General features: G+C 41.9%; 1 protein-coding gene across 2 annotated transcripts in view; it reads right to left on the bottom strand.

Annotated features, from left to right (window-relative positions):
• Nucleotides 1-21,473, bottom strand: part of LOC124777230 (intraflagellar transport protein 81 homolog) — a 112,218-nt gene that overhangs the window by 85,496 nt on the left and 5,249 nt on the right. For both annotated transcript variants that reach the window (XM_047252557.1, XM_047252556.1), the window contains exon 2: nt 2,886-3,022. In XM_047252557.1, the coding sequence (XP_047108513.1) occupies nt 2,886-2,929 (44 nt within the window). In that variant the 5' untranslated portion in view covers nt 2,930-3,022. The remainder of the gene's footprint in view (nt 1-2,885; nt 3,023-21,473) is intronic.

The raw sequence follows: 21,473 nt of genomic DNA, 5'->3' as shown, positions 1-21,473 counted from the left end.
CAATGTCTTATGTGACATACTACTCTTACACACACTCAGTTGTTAGCTATGGGGTTTTTATCAGGGGATCAAAGGCACAGAACGTGGATACAATTTTTAAACTGCAGAAAAGAGTTGTAATGATATGAAACTTCCTGGCAGATTAAAACTGTGTGCCCGACCAAGACTCGAACTCGGGACCTTTGCCTTTCGCGGGCAAGTGCTCTACCATCTGAGCTACCGAAGCACGACTCACGCCCGGTCCTCACAGCTTTACTTCTGCCAGTATCTCCGAAAGGCAAATAGGTCCCGAGTTGGAGTCTCAGTCGAGCACACAGTTTTAATCTGCCAGGAAGTTTCATATCAGTGCACACTCCGCTGCAGAGTGAAAATCTCATTCTGGAGTTGTGATGATAATAACTAGAAGTAGTAGACAGGATCACTATAAAGAAATGTTAAAAAAAACTGGGTATCCTTACTGCACAAAGTCAGTATGTCTATCAATCTGTTCTGCATATTAGAAGAGCAGCAGTCTGGACTCACATTTACCATGGAAAAACAAACAAAAAACAAGATTTTCTACCAGGGAATAAAATTGCATAATAAACTGCCAACGAAGAATAAAAAGATTTCTAAAACACATCTGTTTAAAAAGGCAGCTAAAAATTGTTTATAAGTAACGCACATTACACAATCTAAGATTACTCATAGAATTCGAAGCAGAAGTTCATAAGGAAAGTGGATAACTACATCACCTTGTCACATTACAGTTCTGTAATGCTTTTGCAAAAATATCATGTACCAACATATATAGTGCATGATAATAATGTTTTGTCATTCTCCAGAGCTCAACATCATACTCATCACAGGAGGGGGAGGGGCATTGGGAGTGGGGGAGGGGGGGGGGGGGTGTTGGCTGAGTTTTTCAGATGGACTGAGGGAACGACATGTGTAGGTGGACTGGTGGACTGGAAAATAATGGAATAGTGGCATGGTTGTCAGCTCGTGAAGACAATTTTCCAAAGAGACTGGACTTAGTGCAAAGGTATAGCAGCAATCAGGGTTATGCAGTCATTAGCATGGGTTTCTGATACATGCAGCAAAACTGTGTTTCTACCAAAAACGTTGTACAATAGTGAAGGATGGTTTCTTCATCATGCCCACTTCTCAGCACTTATCCTATCCTCTGAAAGCATACTTCTACATTCCACAAAAAAATTTTAGCTATTTATTTTCATTCAGTTATGATGACAAACCCCATATCATTCCAAGATGACCCTTGGATGAATGAATGAATGAATGAATGAATGAATGAACGAATGAACACAAATAAATAAATAAAACATCATGTATCATTCCTATAGAAACCATGAAGACTAAATCATGTTAGAAACAGCATACAAAGAGGCATACAAGTAGTCATTCGTCCTTGAACTGAACAGGAAGAAACACATACAATACTATTATAGTGAGTCACTCAGTATTTATGAATATACACTAGTCTTGAAGAGAACACGTGCATGAGTTTTGCTACTTTTTTTCCATCAAATACAGGTACCTTTTTCTACTTGTGCATGTAAAAAAGTTGTCATTTCAGTATTTCCAATAACCTATCATACATTGAAGTGCCAAAGAAACTGGTATAAGCATGTGTATTCAAATACAGGGATATGAAAACAGGCAGAACATGGCACTGCGGTCGGCAACACCTATATAAGACAACAAGTGTCTGACACAGTTGTTGCATTGGTTACAGAGCTGCTACAATAGCAGTTTAGCAAGATTTAATTGATTTTGAACGTAGTATTATAGTCGACGCACAAGTAATGGGACACAGAATTTCTGAGGTAGGGATGAAGTGGCATTTTCCTGGACAACCATTTCACCAATGTACCGTGAATATCTGGAATCCGGTAGATCATCAAATCTCCAACATCGCTGCGGCCAGAAAAAGATCCTGCAAGAATGGGACCTATGACAACTAAAGAGAACTGTTCAACATGACAGAATTGCAACCCTTCTGCAAATTACTGCAGATTTAATTCTGGGCCATCAAACATGTCAGCGCGTGAGCCATTCAATGAAACCTCATTCATATGAGCTTTCAGAGCCGAAGGACCACTCATGTACCTTTGATGACTGCACAAGACACGGCTTTATGCCTCGCCTGGGCCTATCAACACCGACATTGGACTGTTGATGGCTAGAAACATGTTGCCTGGTCACACAAGTCTTGTTTCAAATTGTATCAAATGGATGGACGTGTACGGATATGGCGACAACATAATGAATCCTTGGTCCCTGCATGTCAGCAGGGGCCTGTCCAAGCTGGTGGAGGCTCTGTAATGGTGTGGGGTGTGTGCAGTTGGAGTGATGTGGGACCCTTGATGTGTCTAGATACAACTCTGACATGTGACATGTATTTAAGCATCCTGTCTGATCACCTCCATCCATTCATGTCCATCGTGCATTCCGAAGGACTTGGGCAATTTCAACAGGACACTGTGACACCCCACATGTCCAGAATTGCTGCAGAGTGGCTTCAGGAACACTGTTCCGAGTTTAAACACTTCCGCTGACCACTAAACTGCCCAGACATGAACATTATTGAGCATATCAGGTATGACTTGCAACGTGCTGTTCAGAAGAGATCTCTACTCCCTCGTACTCTTACTAATTAATGGACAGCCCTGCAGGGTTCGTGGAGTCAGTTCCTTCCAGCACTACTTCAGGCATTAGTTGATTCCATGGCACATCATGTTGTGGCATTTCTGCATATTCATGGGGGCCCTACATGATATTAGACAGGTGTACCAGTTTCTTTGGCTCTTCAGTGTATAAGCTTAACTATGCATCTGGATTCATACATGCAAGCATGCACTCTTTTATACAATAGATCATCTTACGCTGGTGTTTCAGGCCCAGGTTTGTATTTCAAAACTCTCAACATTCCCAAAATCCTGATGGTGGTCTGTTCAGGTTCTTCAGTTCGAATGTCAACTTTATTGCTGGTATCAATTAGTGCCAACACATCAGTCAGAACCTGAAAAAATAAAACCTTATTACAGTCACAAAAAACACAAATAAAATATAAAAATCAGCATGTGTTTTAGAGAAAATCAATATTAATTTTGTGATCCCAAGGAATTTCATAAAACAGAATTATACAAAATGTGATGTATGGTCCATAAATAAAACATACTATCAAAGCCAAAAACTAACACACACACACACACACACACACACACACACACACACACACACACACACACACACACACACACAAAGAAAAAAAAATCAAGCAGTAATCTCAAACTTATGGCAAATAAATTTTCTGCGGATGAAGAGCTACTGCATGAACAAGAGGCTGGTCTTCAGTAGCCAGAAGATAATTAGTACAGAAGGACTGTTGAGTGAGCCCCATCAGGTTATATATGGATTGGGGGTTGATTTAGCCCCTCTACTAAAAGGAAAAGACTTGTAAATGCTCAGCACATGGACATATTAACAAATTAATATGTGATGCAAATGTAAAATGACTCGTGCCGCATCATTACGCTTTATTGTGCAAAAAGATCCATGAAACATGAAAGTATCTATCATACCATAGCTCCTTCAGATAAAAAACCGAATTACCTTGAAATGCAGTGTGTGAGAAGAGATGTTAGGCATCAGGTGTGTCGCTACGGGTGGGCTCTAGTGCTGAATTACTAATGCCTTTTCTTCCAACCGGCTACCCCGCACTATTTCCCTCTGTTACTATTCTCTAATATATTACTTTACTCAGTGTTCATCATTTTCTTTCTCTTCTTTGCTGTGTTTTGTGTGTCACCTCCAGAACTACACCACATGCCCTGACTTATGACCCACACTGTATCAACCATCTCATTTACGCACAACACAAAGTGCTGATTGTTGGTACATGGTTGCATGTCCCACATTGCTCCTGCCGATATAATTATTTTCAGAGCTAAAAATTGACCACTCTTCCTGTTTCATTCACTCTGACATATTTTTGCATGTTTTTTTCTGAACCATCCTGTGCCACACCAACATGCCCTACTTCAACCTTCCAGCCCCCCCCCCCTCCCCCCACACACACCCCTACCCCATTACTTTCTCTCGTCTTATTCCAATACACACATACTAATCTCACCTAATCCAATCACACCTGCTGTGTGTCCCCCCCCCCCCCCCTTTTCTTCATACCAACCTGCATCCCACATTATTGTCTGTCTATTTATTTTTCTCTTTGATCTCACTGTGTTTTAATGTCAGTTTCTGTTCATTTTCACCTTTCACTACATACTCCACTCCATTACGTTTCATCTTGTTTCCCTATACTTCATCCATTCCATTCTTTTTGTGATTTTTCCCACATATTTGTATGTATTTTATGTTTTATGTGAGCTTTTTCAAACATATTTTTTCATGATTTAATATGTTTATGTGTGTGTATCCTCGACCATGGCTCCTTGCTCCTCCACCTGTGTCAATATAGAACAGTTTCCCTATCCCTAGCAAGAACCCAGTCCTACATACCATTCCTACATTGCTGCCTAGCTCATGTAATCCCCTCAAATGGCCTGACAATCAAATCACCCATCTCTGGTTGCAACTCCTCCTTCCACAATGATCTCTATCTGTACAAGTTCAATCAGTGCATAGCCCTCACCAAACAAGTCCAGCAAAACTAAGTAAATCAGGCCCAAACCTCTTTGCAATACCTCCCCTCTACATCCATAAAAATCTCCTGCACTGCATTCCCAAATTCCTGCATCACACCTCTCACACTGTAACTCTTGCCCTCCAGCAACTAGAGCAATACGGACAATGCTACTTCAAAAAACTCAACCAACCTGTTCATCTCATACTCCTGCCTTGGACTACCAATATCCACCTCCTCTACAAGTGCCTCCAAACCTCCCCCACATCCTCTCATAGCTGACAGAACCTAGCTTGCAGACCTATTACATTTTACCATACAGAATACATATCTAAACCGACCAAAAAAAAATCATGAATCTTTCCTACAAAATCCTTAGTTCCACTGAAATATCAGTCCTTTTCAAACACCTTACCAGTTGCCACACTCCCATATTCAAACACGAAGGGCTTTTTAAAGACCTTCTCCCGATCCCTACAGTGAAAACATCTTTCTGGCACCATCCCTTCCAATTAGATTCAACCCAAAACCAATACTGAACCTTGCCTAACTTAGTTCACCCCTCCATCTAACAATGACTCACTGCCACTGCCCCCAAATCATCCCCTGTTAACATTCCAGAACTTCTTAACATACAACCTTGTCACCATTCCACAAATCTCTTGACATGGAAGCAACCTTACATCCACAGAAAAACCACAACCCACCACTTAAAAACTGGTCCCATCCCTTATTATTCTACCAGCCAACAAAGACTTCACCAATGTGGTTTTGAACCAGAGGGACCATCTGGTGGAGGGACTCTGCCAGTTGCCAGATTCGTCCACCTGAAAAGCCTGCCACAGAGACCCCACCAGAAATCTAACAGCATCATGAGACCCTCTTCAAATGCCCCCCCTCCCCTCCCCCCCCCTCTCTCTCTCTCTCTCTCTCTCTCTCTCTCCTCCCCCCCTCCCTCCTCAGCCTCTCCCACCCCCCCTCCCTCCTATCCTTCACCACTGTTCTATCTTCTACAGATTTTCTGAAGACCACAAACCTTACCCAGGAAGCCCCATTGCAGCCAGTTACTGTTTCCCAACTGAGAGAATCTCTGCTCTCATGGGCCATCACTTTCATTCTATTACCCATAACCTACCCTTCTACATCAATGAGACCAACCATTTCCTCCGTCATCTCCACAGCTCTTATTTCTTTACCACATGGAATCCTGCGCATCACTGTTGATGTCACCTCCATCTATACTAACAACCACAATGCCTGTGGCCTTTCCACCATTGAACACTACCTTTCCCAAAGCCTGACTGACTCCAAACCTACAATCGCGTTCATGCTCACCACCCACAATTACTTCTCCTTTGAAGGCATCAATAATAAATGAATCTGTGGTACAGCAATTGGCACCTGCATTGCACCATTCCATGCCAAACTATTTATAGGCCAACTAGAGGAATCCTCCCTAACCACCTAGAAACCCCTAAACCCTCAACTGGTACAGATTAACTGATGATAACATTGTGATCTGAACCGAGGGTAAGGCCACCTTATCTACATCCCTCCACAACCTCAACACCTTCTCCCCCACTTGCTTCACTTGGTCCTGCCCAACCAAAAAAGCCACCGTCCTCAGTGCTGACCTCCACCTCAAGGATGGCTACATCTGTAACTCCATCCCCATCATGACAGCTGCCACCCATTCCATACCAAGAAGTCCTTTCCACACAGCCAATCCACTTGTGGACATTACATCTGTAATGATGAGCAGCCCCCTCTAAATATACCAGTCTTACTGATGCCTTCACATACTTAAATACCCCCCCCCCCCAACCTTGTACAGAAGCAGATGTCCTGTGTCTAGTCTCTCCAATCTCCTACCACCTTCCACATACCACCATCTGCCCACAAGGTGCATCCCCTTGTGACTCACTACCACCCAGGGCTGGAGAAAATGAATCACATTCTCCGCCATGGTTTTCACTACCTCTTGCCTTCCCCTGGAATGAGAAATACCCTACCCACTATACTTCCCATTCCCCCCACAGAGTTATTACACCACGCACCGAACCTCGTAGTATCCTTGTCCATCCTTACAACACCTCTAGCCTCATAACAGTACAACAGATCTAGATGTCCCATACATCCTCCCACCGCCACCTACTCCAGTCAAGACACAGGCATCTCCTATCACATCATCAAAGTCGTGAAAGGAGTCACATGATCCACAAACTAAGCTGCAATCACAGCTCTGTTTCCTACTTGGGCATGAAAACTGAGAAGCTCTCTGTCCCCATGAATGGCCACTGACAAACCGTGGCCAACAGAGACTTGGGCTACTCAGTTGCTGAACATGCTGCCCAACACCATGTGCTTCATTTCAATGACTGCTTCAAAACCTGTGCCATATGGATCCTTCCCATCAACATCAGCTTTTCTGAACTGCACAGATGGGAACGCTCCCTGCAATATATCCTACATTCCTGTAATCCCCCTCCACAAACAGCACTAGAACTTCCTCCACTCCTATTCTGCCTCCCTTCCCCTCCTTACCCCATGCCTTCTTACCCCCACCACCCACGCCAGATTGCTGCTCCTATCAGGCACAGTTGCTGTCTGCAATCTTGGCACAGCAGCCAATGGTAGTGGTCATATACGAGTGAGTTGTGCTTGTATGAATGTTTATGTATTTTCTCTTTCAGAACCTTAAGTGCATAACAATCTTATCATTATGCCTCTCTGTTACTCAACATTTCTTCTGTATAGTAAGTAGCAATCTGTCCTTTTCATAATATCGTTGTTGTTGTTGTTAGTTGTATTATTTTTAAAAGGCTGTCCTTTGGGATAAGGTGCTAATGACCTGATTTTAAATTGTAATAGTCATATGTTGAACCAAGTGTTGGTCAACATGACAAGTATGATCACTTTTCTATAAAAATACGGTGACTTCCATCCCTAGTTCTGAGTCGAGTTGAAGGCTTGAACCAGAGAGTCCCAATGGTTTTGCAACACACCAGGCTGTGACTTCCTAGACTTGCCCCACATGGCTGAGAATTGCAAGGTTCCCATAAACAGGTCAAGTGTGCATAACAAAGGCTGCTACCCAGGTAGCTGACTGTATGTGGGGTGTACACAAGGGTCTTTTAGATTAGGTGACTCTCCGTTCCATCCAGATTATGATACATGTAGGACACCAATAAGCACCAGTGTAAGATCCAAAGAAACACGCCAACCAGGCGAGAGTATTGATATCCTAGATTAACTGCCAAATAATTTGCAACAAAGTGCCAGAGTTTGACACGCTCCTAAAAGGCAGTAAAGCTCACATAATACTAGGTACAGAAAGCCGGTTAAAACTGGACGCTGACGGTAGTGAGATGTTTGGCATTTAAGCATATATCAAAAGGATAGGCCAATGAGAACTGGAGGTATTTGTCACTGTAGACAAGAAACTCAAATCCACTACGACTGAAATTGAAGTTTCAGTTGAGATTTTATGAGCAAGACTCAGTATTCAGGGTGGACATACTCAGCTCCTGATGTAACCGAAAATTTTAGAGAAAAACCTCAGTTTAAATCACTGTATGGAAGTTCACTAATCATACTGCAATCATTGGAGTAGATTTTAATTGTCCATCAATCAACTGGGATAATTACAGTATTGTTACAGGGTGAACATGACAAGACATCCTGTGAAACATTACTAAATGCCTTCTCTGGAAACTATTTAGAACAGATCGTTCAGAACCCCATTTATGCTAGAAATAGCAACAAACAGACCTGACCACCTTTTAGGATGTCCACATAGAAACTGGTATCAGTAACCATGAGGCAGTTATAGCAGCAAAGATTACCAACGTACAAAGGGCAACTAAAACAAGTAGAAAGATCTATATGTTCAGTAAAGGAGACAAAGAACCAGTAGTGATACAACTCAATGAGGAACTTGAAACTCTTAGCTCAGTAGAGAAGCACATAGATGACCTATGGCTCAAATTTAAAACAACAGTTAACCATGCACTGGATAGATATGTATGAGCCGTGTGTACTTCCATCTTTCCATGGCTCGTTTCCTGAGCATCGTGTGGAGCCAATATTTTTGGTAACGGATAGTGTTTGGGCACAATACGGCTCTAGCATCTCGTTGCTGTCTTTTATTGCTTCGCTTCTATTTTGTTGTTCCGTGGTTGTTCAGGGTTGGTCTTTTATGAAGCTCTTTCATTTGAACTATCGACTGCGAGTTCTGTCTTTGGTGTACTTAGAAACCGTAGGTTGATAACACGACCGACTCGTGTTTACTGCAGCAGACTCTTTGGCCTGTACTATTTACAGGCGAGCGTGGTCACGCTGGAGGAAGTTGTCGCGCAGTGGCCTTCGTGTTTGCTCTGGTAACGTCAACATCCTGCCTTCCGCGTACGGGTGTTATCGAACCCGCACTTCTACACATGGAGGAGTGTCGGCCTGGTTGAGGCCCCTCTGTCCGCTCTTCACTGGTAGTCTGCGGGAGGCGGATGGCAGTCTAATCATCGCCCGCGTCAACAAAGGCAAACAAACAGTAACCATCATGGGGCAGTGGAGCCGCCGTTCGGCGAGGATTTGAGTCCGGGAGCAGTTCGGCTGGGTCGGTGTCTGCCGGGACGACTGGGGACGGCTCAGAATTGTACACAGCAGTCCCGGACAAACGACGAAGTGCGCCGAGGGAATGGAGAAAAGAAGTTTTGTGTGAATGTTTCAAGTTGATCGTCCTTTGGGATTGAGTTCATCCAGTCGTCTTCCCGCCTTGTGGCCATCGCCGTGGCAATCCTCTGTTCTGTACACTGGTGCAATTCTGACAGTGCAGATTCCTCCACGCATCATTCCTAACTGGTGTAGTGGTGTATTTTGGTAGTTATTTGTGTGCTTTTGCACTTCTATGTTTTGGTAGTTCATCCTCCCGCTCTGTGGTTGCAGAATTTCGGGTGGGGAGTTAGTTCCTTGTCTCCCAAGATCTAGTGCTCTATTACTGAGGTTAATTCTAGTTCAGTCCAGTGTTCTGTTAATCCCTGGGTATATGTGTCCGTCATACTATTTGCGCTGTATTTATTCTAAGTGAGTTGCACTGACAATAGTTGGGAGTTCGAGTCCTGTCACGGAGCTGATAAGGGGTCACATTGGTTTCGGCTTGTCAGTTGGAGGGTGTTGTCTTAGAGGTTTGTTAAAATTGGCATGTCAGCGTTGTCTAGCGCTACCGGGACCTAACGAAGAGCATTGTGCTGATTAGGGAATGTTGTTACACGTTCTTGTTTTCATTTCAATATCTGCATTTGTGAAGGCAACCGCGTGAAGTAAGATCTGTTCTGGAGCTATGCTGGATCTTGCGCTCTGGGTATTTTTGGTTTGTTTTGATCCCAACTATTTGGGTGTCAGGAATATGGAACTGTGTTATTAATGTTTGGCTTGAACAGCGGACACGCGGCTAGTTTAGTATGTGTATAGTGGCATGGCGTCCTCATGAAGGCGTGCCCGCTAGATTGCTATTGCGTCTCCTCAAAGTGTAATTTCCACCTCACTAAAACCCCCTTGTTAAAAGGGAGGAAAAAAAACTTTAGAAATACCTACTATTTGCATTAACTATCTTACCTGTCACTTAAGTAAATATCTGCTCAGTGGTTAAGCTAATGGGAGCACCTATCCTAAAAGCAACTAGCGCAATTCTGTTATGGTGGCTCTCATGCCTATTTTGGTCTGAAAGATTGTATAAACAGGCTTACATGCTCCGTATCGAACTTCTGATGTTGTTTTTTGAGTGATTGTGGTTTATTGAAATTCAAAACGTTTGTATTTTAGCAACTGTGTTTATAAGTTATTAATGGGATTGGCTGGAATGTAATACGAAAGTTTTAGGACCATAGGTCATCCAGGTTGAAATTTGAAGCCATGCTGTGTTGTGAATTCGTGTATTTATGTTTTATATTGCAATGAGAATTTAGATGTGGTATACCCATGCTTTGTGATTAATAATTAAAGATTTAAGAGTGCGTTCACTTAGCGCTTACTTATGTGTTGTATTATTATTACTTTTAAGAAATTATATAAGGCGTTTTAATTTCTTAAGCCTTTCCAATTCGAAAGTGGTGGCCCTCCCATTTTGGGCAATTGTAAGCATTGAAGCAGGATTTGCGTAGTTGGTGTTATGCATTGTATGTTATGAATAAATTATTTGTGTGTTAAATCACGTCTGATATGTCAATTCCTTGGCCCTGTCCACACCTTGGACATAGTCTTTTAATATTAAATGATCAGACCTCTGTTCCAATGTACACAGTGGAAAAGTTCACAAGGGGAGGTACTTTCCACAATCACATCACCATCTTGGACAGTTTCCAGCCACTGGCTGGGTCTGTCGGGAACACAAGCCTCTCCATCGTGTTCTGTCTTTCCACCATTCCCCCTCTTCCACCTTCGTCCAGTTCTCTCCTCTTCTCGCTACACATTCCTTCACTCCCTTCACCCATCTATCTCTTGGTCTTCCCCTGGGCCTTTTCCCCTCCAGTTGCAGATCAAACATCCTCTTTGGAATTCTTCCCTCATCCATTCTCTTCATGTGTCCATACCACTGCAGTCTTGATTTTTCTATCCTGTCCTGTACTGGTTCCTCCTTTAGTCTTTCCCTCACATACACATTTCGCAATCTGTCTCGTCTTGTTACACTCAACCTGCTCCTCTGGAACTTCATTTCACTAGCTTGTATTCTACTTTTGTCGCTTTTATGCATTACCCATGTCTCACTTCCGTATGCCAATATGGGGACAAAGTAGGTTCGATATATAATTCCCTTGGATTTCTGTGGCACCTCCTTGCTCCAAATAAGCCCCCTAATGCATTTGAAGAACTGCCCTGCTTTTCTGCACCTTTCATTTATTTCCATTGCGTTTCCCCCCTTACTTTCAATCATGCTTCCCAGGTACTTGAAGTTCTCTACCACTTGTAGTTTTACCCCTCCACAAGTTATATCCACATTTGGCCTATTCTTCTTCCTTGTTGTGACAATTATTTCACTTTTCTTTGCAGAGAAATGCATTCCATATTGTGCTGCCGTTGCCTCCCATACATCTAACTGCTCTTGCACCTCCTTCTCGCAATTTCCCCATAACATCAGGTCATCGGCAAAAAGCACTGCTTTCATTTTATGATCTCCAATTGCATCTGATACTTGCTGTAGGATTTCATCCATAACAATAATAAACAATAAAGGTGAAAGTGCACTTCCCTGTCGCAGCCCATTTTCCAGCTTGAACCATGCAGTACGTTCCCTCCCCACTTTCACACAACTCTCACTTCCCTCATACATTTTTCTGACTTTTTGTGTTATCTCTTCATCTATCCCTTTTGCTTTCAGCACATCCCAGAGCTTGTCCCTATAGATACTGTCATACGCCTTCTCAATATCTAAAAAGGCCATGATTAAGTCCTTCCCGTACTCATAGTGCCTTTCCTGCAGTTGCCTTACCGCAAATATGAGGTCCGTTGTTGATCTTCCCGGTCTGAAACCATACTGCTCCTCTTGCAGCCTACTTTCAATACTGCTTCTTATTCTCTTCTCCAGGATATTTTCATAGATTTTTCCACAGTGGCATAGCAGGGTAATTCCTCTGTAGTTCTCACATCTCCTTTTATCCCCTTTCTTGAAGATCGGGACTATAATTCCTTTCTTCCAATCCTCAGGAATTCTGTTCTCCTTCCATACCACCCTCAGCACTCTGTATAGCCACTGGGTTCCTACTTCTCCTGCTGCTCATATCATATCCACTGTTACTTCGTCCCAACCTGGTACCTTGCCCCCTTTCATCCTCTTTATGGCTTCTTCCACTTCATTCCAAGTTAGATCATCAATTTCCCCACTATTATAATCGTCTGCTGCCTTAGGCTCTCCATCGCTGTTAGTTACCCGCTTGGCGGCATTCAACAGATCTTCAAAGTACTCCTTCCAAATCTTTTTGAGCTCATGCATTTCCTCCACAACTCTTCCATTATTATCCATGATCCTCAGGCACTCGCTTCTGTCGTTCCTCTTATTTCTTACCATGGTGTAAAGTACTTTTTTGTTCCCTTCACTGTCCTCTTCTAACATTCTTGTCCATTTTTCCATCCACTTCTTCTTCTCCGCCCTTACTATGGTCTGTGCCGCTTTCTTGTTTTCCTTATATTTTACCCTAGCTTCCTCTGTTCGGGTCTGGAACCATTCTCTGAAGGCTTTGTTCTTTCGAAGTACTGCCTCTTTACATATGTGGTTCCACCATGGGGTTTCCTTAATTCTCCTCTTTGTGCTAGTTCTTCCGCACACAGTCTCAGCTGCCTCAACTAGAGCCCTCTTAAAATCTCCCCATTCTTCTTCCACTGTTCTCTGATCTTCCTTTGGCAGCTTCTTCCTGATCAGTGTCTGGTACTGGGTCCTCCGTTCATCCTCTTTCAGCACCCATGTCTTCAACCTTTTCTCCTGTATGTCTGTTGCCCTCCTATCTTTTTTCTCTCTCAGGATGGCTACCAACAGCCAATGGTCACTGTCTAAGGCCTCAGACAGAATGACCTTAACATCTGTGAGGCTGCTCATCATCTGCCTATCCACTAGTACATAGTCTACTACTGAAGTTTGGGACCAGTCTCCACTGTACCAAGTTATTTTGTGGCTACTTCTCTTCTTGTACCAGGAATTTGCGATCGCCAGCCCATTCCTCTTGCAGAATTCCAGCAACAATTTTCCTTCTCTATTTCGGTTCCCCCAGCCCTCTGGTCCCATTATCTCCTCGAATCCTTTCCTGTCTGTGCCAACATGTGCATTGAGGTCCCCTATTATAATCTGATTACCTCCATTTAGCTGCTTTTGCATGTCATCTTCAAATTCCTCCTTCTCCTTTTTTGTACACCCCACCTGTGGGGTATATGCTTGGATGATTTCAATGCTTTTTCCTTTCACTCGTACTCTGGCTTTTATCATTCGATCATTGATACCTTCCACCTCCTCCTGCAGACCCTCTCTGGCCACTATTGCCACTCCATTTCTTCCCCTCTCATTCCCTATCCAGTACAGTTTACATCCTTTACTTAGTGGTTTTTCACCAACTCCTCTCCACCTAGTCTCAGCAAGTCCCAAGATGTCCAATTTCCTCCTTTCCATCATTTCTACAATTTCTTCTAACTTCCCAGTTAGAGTCCTTACGTTTAAGGTGCCCAGTCATAAACCATCTCGTAATCCTTTTCCATTGCTTGGTCTCCACAATATATAGTAAAAATAAAGAAACTTCTAAGGAAACAGAGGCTACTGTATAACAGGTACAAAACAAAGCATAGGACTATAAATGGAGGGATGCTGAATGCAACACATTTGACAGTCAAGAGAGCAATGCATGAAGGCTTCAATGACTACCGTAGCAGGATATTGTCAAATGATCTTTCACAAACCCCAAAGAAATTCTGGTCATGTGTAAAGACTGTTAGTGGCACCAAGGTCAATAACCAGTGACCAGTCACTCATGGACAATACTGGAGCCGGAGCTGAGAGTAGCAAAGCAAAAGCAGAAATGCTTAACTTTGCTTTCAAACGTTCCTTTACAAAGGAAAACCCAGGACTATTGCTCCAACTTAATTCTCATATGACTGAAAAGATAAGTGAAAAAGATATTAGTGTTGGTGGGATTGAGAAACAGCTGAAATCATTCAAATTAAAAAGCCCCAAGCCCCCATGGAATCCCTATCACTTCTATACCCAATTCACTGATGAGTTAGCCTCTCTGTTAACTATAATCTGTCATAGCTCCCTTGAACAAAAAATTGTGTCCAATAGTTGGGAGAAAGCACATGTCACACCCATACAGAGATGGGTAGCAAAAGTGATCCACAGCATCACTGTCCAATATCTTTGACACCCATTTGTTGCAGAAACTTAGAACACATTCTGATCTCAAACGTAATGAGGTGTCTTGAACAGAATGACTTGCCCCCATGCCAATCAGCACTCGGATATTGAAAACATCAATCATGTGAAACCCAACTCACATTTTTCTCAGATGACATACTGAAAGCCATGGATCAAGGCAGGTATGAGGTATCAAGCGCAATTTGTGACTGGATTGATGATATCTTGAAAGGGAGGATGCAGCAAATTATCTTGAATGGGAAGACACTGACAGATGCAGAGGTGACTTTGGTGTACTCCAGGGAAGTGTGCTGGGTCCCTTGCCATTCGTGATATATATTAATGACCTTGCAGACAATGTTTATAGTAACCTCGGACTTTTCACGTATGATGCAGTTATCTATAGTAAAGTATAGTCCAACAGGAACAACACAAATATTAAGTAAGATCTTGAGAAGATTTCAAAGTGGAGCAAAGATAGGCAACTTGCTTTAAATGTTCAGAAATATAAAATTGTACACTTCATAAAATGCACAAAAATAAAGTATCCCTATGACTTCAATATCAGTGAGTCACAATTGCAGTCATTAAACTCACACAAATAGCTGGGTGCAACATTTTGTAGGGACATGAAATGGAATGATCACATACACTCAGTCATGGGTTGAGGAGGTAGACAACTTCGGTTTACTGGTAGAATACTAGCAAAACGCAATTATTAGTCTACAAAGAAGAGTGCCTACAAATCACTTGTGTGACCCATCCCAGAATTTGGTCAAGTGTGTGGGACACATACCAGATAGGACTGACAGCCAGTTTTGGATGTGTACACAGAAGGTCAGCACAAATGGTCATGAGAGTGTCAAGGAGATGTTGAAAAAACTGACCTAGCAGACTTTTGATGATAGACATAAACTATTCCAAGGAAGTGCACTTCAAAGTTTTGGGAACCAGCTTTAAGTGATGACTCTAGAAATATATTACAACCCTCTAGATATCACTCTGATAGGGATCATGATTACGGGGTCAAATTACATACAGCATGCACACAGGCATTTAAACAATCATTCTTCCCACATTCCATACATGAATGGAACGGAAAACACCCCCAATAAATGGTACAATGGGACATACCCTCTGCCGTGCACTTCACAGTGATTTGCAGAGTACAGATGTAGACACAGATGAGTAGAAGTAGCCTCACTGTGTGGAAGCATCATGAGGAAAGTGTGTTGACATCCATATGGCATGGAATATGGTTCGAAATATTTTGCAGCAGTGATCCACAATGTAGTTTATTGGGTCTAAAATTGTGGTCATTAACCATCTATTTGGTTCTGAGCCTATAAGACAAGCATTATTAAATATTCTCTACTTGACTGGTTTCTTTTTTATACAAATGAGTTCTGAATTAGTCAAGTATCGAGGCAGATAGAAGGGGAAGGGGTAGTTACTAAAATTGATAAATTGGCTTTTAATTTTAGCTTTATTGATGTATGGTCTATGGATATGGGTATCGGGTCACAGGGGGTGATTTTTAGTGGATAGGAGAGAGGGTGTGATTGTTGGGGGAAAGTAGCTGAGGTGGACGTTTTATTTAACTGTTCCTTTTTTTCAGAATTTTTATTTATTTTTTATTTTCTTGTTCTTTTGGCTGGTCTAGATCTTTTTTTATGATAAATGTTGGTAAGTACTCTGTTAAAATATGTTTAATTAATATTTTATTTTTATTACATATGTAATGACTTGTGTTTAACAGGTTGATTTTAGATATACAGGTTAACTAAAGTCAGTGATGCCAGATATGTGTTTGTATCATTGTATTATTTGCTTTTTGGGAATACTATTCATGTGTGTTTTGTGGGTTTTGTGGAGGTTATTTTCACTACATAAGTAAAATGGAGAAGATGCATTTGCCCTACTTTGTAAACGGCTTCTTATTTTTCAGGTATTTGCTGGGTATTGTGGACTTCACTTGGTATGGAAATAGCAAACATACTGAATAATAACTATATCAGTGTAACAGAAAACTTAAAATTGGAAAGAAATAGTCAAAAACAGAAGGGCATTAAGGTACCAAAAAAAAAAAATGCAGTACTATGTTCTTAAGACCAGTCACGGAAGATGAATTGCGGAAAACTATACAACAACTGAAGTCCAAGAAATCAGCTGGTGGTGATGAAATATCAAATCATGTAATAAAGCTGGTAAGTGAGGAGATAATAACACCACTGCTGAACATAGCAAACTGTTCTTTCAGAGATGCAATTTTTCCAGAAGAACTGAAGATAACGTAGGTAGAGCCAGTGTACAAGAAAGGGTATAAGGATGATCCCAACAACTACAGACCAGTTTCACTGATATCAGGTTTCTCAAAAATCCTAGAAATGCTTATGTATACCAGATTAGTTAATTATTTAGAAAAGCACAACATTCTCATACCCTCACAACATGGTTTCAGAAAGGGTAAATCTACAGAATCAGCAATTGCCAGTCTAACAGAATACATTTTACAGTCCTTAGATGAGAAAAAGGTTGTCTCTGCAATGTTTCTGGATCTTTCAAAGGCATTTGACACCATTGAACATGAAATGCTGATACAAAAATTAAACAACTATGGCATTCGAGGGCAACCAGGTGAATGGATAAAATCATACTTGTGCAACCGCAAGCAGTATGTATCATTAGGAAACTCATACTAATCAGAAACCAAACCCATCAAATATGGAGTGCCGCAGGGTTCGGTAAGGGCGCCATTGTTATTTAATGTGTTTGTTAATGATGTAGGTGTTGAGGAGGAAGAAAAGAAAATACTGTATGCTGATGACATGAAAATATTAAATAGTGATCAAAATATGGAACAACTTGAGAGAAGAGCATACATATCTGCAAATGTCACAGCTCAATGGCTGTTGGAAAATGAACTGGTTATAAATCTAAAAAAGACTATGTATGCAGTGTTTAAAAACAAGGAAAATGCTGTAGACATGGATTTAGAGGTTGATGGAACAAGGCTGGAAGAAGTAGAATCTGCTAGATTCTTAGGTATTCTTGTGGATAATGAACTGAAATGGAAAAAACATATTAATAATGTCTGCAAGAAACTGAGTTCTGTCATATTCTTAATGATGCAGCTATCACAGTATTCAGACAAGAACCTTCTGTGTAAAGTGTATCATGGACTTTTCAAACCATACTTACAGTATGGAGTGACTGTGTGGGGAAACTCAAACAAACAAGAGACAAAACAAGTATTCACATTACAAAAAAAAGCAATTAGGACCATTTTAAGAAGAAAGACCTCTGAAACGTGCAGAAACTGTTTCAAGAATTTAGGTATCTTAACTTTTTCATCGTTGTATATACACAAAACAATAATGTACATCACAAAAGGTAGTGAGGACTGGATAACAAATGCTAGTGTACACACCCACAATACAAGAAGGAATAATGAAGTACAGAGCATACACCACTGACTGGCAATGCTAGAAAAAGGAGCCCAGTACTCTGGTATCAGACTACTAAGAAGTCTGCCTAAAAACCTGCAAGATAGTGTACTTCACAATGACTTTCCAAAGAAACTTAAAGACTATCTCATTGAAAAAGAGATTTACAGTGTTGCAGAATACTTATGCCATTACATTTGTATATATTGTTATTTATTATCAATGATGTAAAAATGTAAGCTAAAGGCATAGAAAAATAAGTGATAATGAATGTTAATACTTTGACATGTCCTATATTACACGTACATTTACTGTACACAATGTAATCTTACAGGATCAAATAAAATTCAATTCAATTAAACATTCAATTCAATTAAACATTCAATTCAATTCAACCCATGAAATAGCTACATTGTGCCACATGATGTCATGTTGGCATGATGTATTTGGAATACATTGTGTTTGCAGATGCCATTTTGTCATCTGTGGTGGCACACTCTAATATTGAATGTCTATGTTTATGAGTTGTATGTGAGCGATGTTCATAAGGCATTAGACTTAGGGCTTTATGTTGTTCCATTTTCTGTTGGCTTGTCTGCAAGTTATACTAATGGCAGTAGTTATTGGCTACTCATTTGTTTCCTGTTTGTTTCCCATTTTCAAATTGTTAGTTTGCTGTGTCATTAACAATAAAAAATTTAATTCCTTGTTTTTTATTAATCACTAATTATGTATCTTAATGATGAAATTTGTGAGTCAAACATCGGTTGCTGCTTTGGACAATGAAACAGCCACAACAATTCCATTTTTGCAGTTATACGGTCTCACAGCTGAAGATGTGAATTATCAATAGTGTGGCGAATTAATGAAACTGACCACAGTTGCTGGGTGTCACACTAGGAATGAGCATGTGGCAGAACATGTATATGGGATGAACTAGGGTTGTATTAGTGTTTTTTGTTTGGTTTGTTTTTATTTCCTTTTCCTTTTAAGAGAAGACAACTAAAAACAGGGATGGGGAGAAAGGTCTACAAAATACTTCATAGAGAAACAGAGGTGTTGAGCTCAAGATTAGATGTCCTTTACCCTACTGCTAAGACAGATAAAAAAGTAAAGTGTGGTCTACAGCTCAAGCATCGTTCACTAAAATGGGTGATAACTCAGACGGCAAACACAAATGAGAATATGAGTGGTTTAAAAAAAAAAGAGCATTCTGTCAGGAAATGGCGGACCATCAATAGTTGAGGGCAATGTGCACAAAGTCGTGGAGCACCACCACTTAAAATGGCAATAGCTAAAAAACAGTGCCCAAAATGTGACCTTTCCAAAATTATCTCCTCTTGATCAGAGGGCCGATGAAGTGGTCATCTAAGCCACTGGAAGATGCTTAATTCTTCAGAGCTTGTTCTCATGAAGGGAGGACTAGTAGTGATGTCAAAGTGATGCCAAAATGACACCGCCTGCTGATAGATGGAAACACAGAGACCATCAGAGAGAATGGAAGAACTAGCAGGCTGAGAGACAAAGACTGCAGCCTTTGGAACAGCGTCAGTGGCCTCATTTTCTGTCAGACTGACGTGACCACAAACCCACATAAACATAATAGTGGCTCCATCAAGAGTGAGCAAGTTACAGCTTTCATGGACATGTTGCCCTAACAGATGGATGGTGTGCAGCATACTGAGGCTCTGAAGGGCACTGAGAGTCAGAGAATAAGACAATTGAAAGGCCTGTATCACTGGATGTACTGCATAGCCTGATACAAAGTGAAGAGCTCTGCTGTAAATGCTGAGTAGTGTTCCGGAAGCCAGTACCTAAAATCGTAGGTGCCAATGACAAAGGTGCACCCGACAGCATGGTCAGTCCGAGAGCCATCAGTGTACACAAAGGTACTATATATACTAAGTTCCATGCAAAGAGCATGAAACTTAAGGCAACAGAGCAAAGCTGGAGTAGTGTCTTCAGGGAGCGAATGAAGGCTACGGTGAATACAGGCCGCCGCACGAAGCCAAGGTGGTGAAGGTTCACAGTCATTGTGAAAGTGGCAGGTATCATGAAGTTCAGCTGCCACAGCAAGAGCTGAAAGTGAACTCCAGGTGGTAACAGAGTAAAGGAACGTGCCCCATACTGGTGATCAAAGGAGGCATAGGATGGGTGGCCAGGCAGGGGAGATAAACGGCAAGCATATCTGCCAAGGAGAAAGTCACGACGGTGTGACAGCGGTATTTCGGCAGCTTCGGCATACAGACACTCAACTGGGGTTGTATAAAAGGTACCCGTGGCCGAACGGATGCCACGATGGTGGATACTATTGAGACAGTGTAGGAGGTACAGACGTACAGGTGCAGAAACAGAACACCCAGAGTCTAGTTTCGCACAGACAAGGGACCGGTACAAACAGAGGAGGGTGGTTCGATCTGCACCCCAAGAAATCCTATTGAAGACACATAGGACACTGAGAGACCGCATACAGCAGGCTGCCAGTTAAGACACATGGGAGGACCAAGAGAGTTTCCTATTGAGGATGACCCCAGGAATTTCATAGATTCAACGAAGGCAGAAGAACAACAGGCCCAAGATGTAAAGACACTGGAAGAAACAAACTGTGCTGGTAGCAATTCATACAAACGATTTTGTCAGCAGAAAAGCAAAAGCCATTTTCACTGCTCAACAAGTAAAAACGGTCAGGACATCACTGAAGACACTACCCAAGGAGACAAGTCCATAGAGAACTCTAATAGATCACACAATCATCACCCAAAAGGGATCTGGAGATGTCTGGTGGGAGAAAGGGCATTGTAGGATTAATGGCAATAGCAAGGATGACGATGCTCAGGACAGAACCCTGAGGCACACCGTTTTCCTGGATAAAGGTATCCGACAAGGCGGAACCCACACGTACCTTGAAAACTGGGTCTTTCAAAAATTCCTCAAGGAAACGGAGCATGTGGCCACGAAAGCCCCATGTGTAGAGAGTACAGAGAATACCAGTCCTCCAGCATGCATTGTGGGCATTCTTCAAATCAAAAAACACGGCCACAGTCTCATATTTCTGCAGAAAGCCAATCATGACATCAACGGACTAAGTAATGAGATGGTCAAATGCAGAACGGAGCACTCAAAATTCACAAGGTACAATGCTAAGTAAATTCCAAGACGCGAGCCACCATACCAGCTGGGCATGAATCACGCATTCCATCACCTTGCAAACACAGCTGGTGAGAGAAATGGGGTGATAACTAGAAGGAAGGTGTTTCTCCTTGCTAGGCATAGTTATGGGTATGAGAGTGGCTTTATGCCTTCGTCAGGGAAATGTGTCCTTACCCAGAAGTGATTGTAGGTAAATAGGAGAAAGTGCTTGCCTGCAAGAGGAAGGTGCTGCAACATCTGAATGCGGAAATTGTCTGGCCCTGTGGCGGAGGATTGGGATGAAGTGAGAGCACGATCTAGCTCCCTCATCATAAAGGCGGCATTGTAGCACTCATGATTCTGAGAAGAG

The sequence above is a fragment of the Schistocerca piceifrons genome, chromosome 2 (assembly GCF_021461385.2).
Source record: "Schistocerca piceifrons isolate TAMUIC-IGC-003096 chromosome 2, iqSchPice1.1, whole genome shotgun sequence".
Lineage (NCBI taxonomy): Eukaryota > Metazoa > Arthropoda > Insecta > Orthoptera > Acrididae > Schistocerca > Schistocerca piceifrons.
This window is presented reverse-complemented; position numbering and strand designations above follow the sequence as displayed.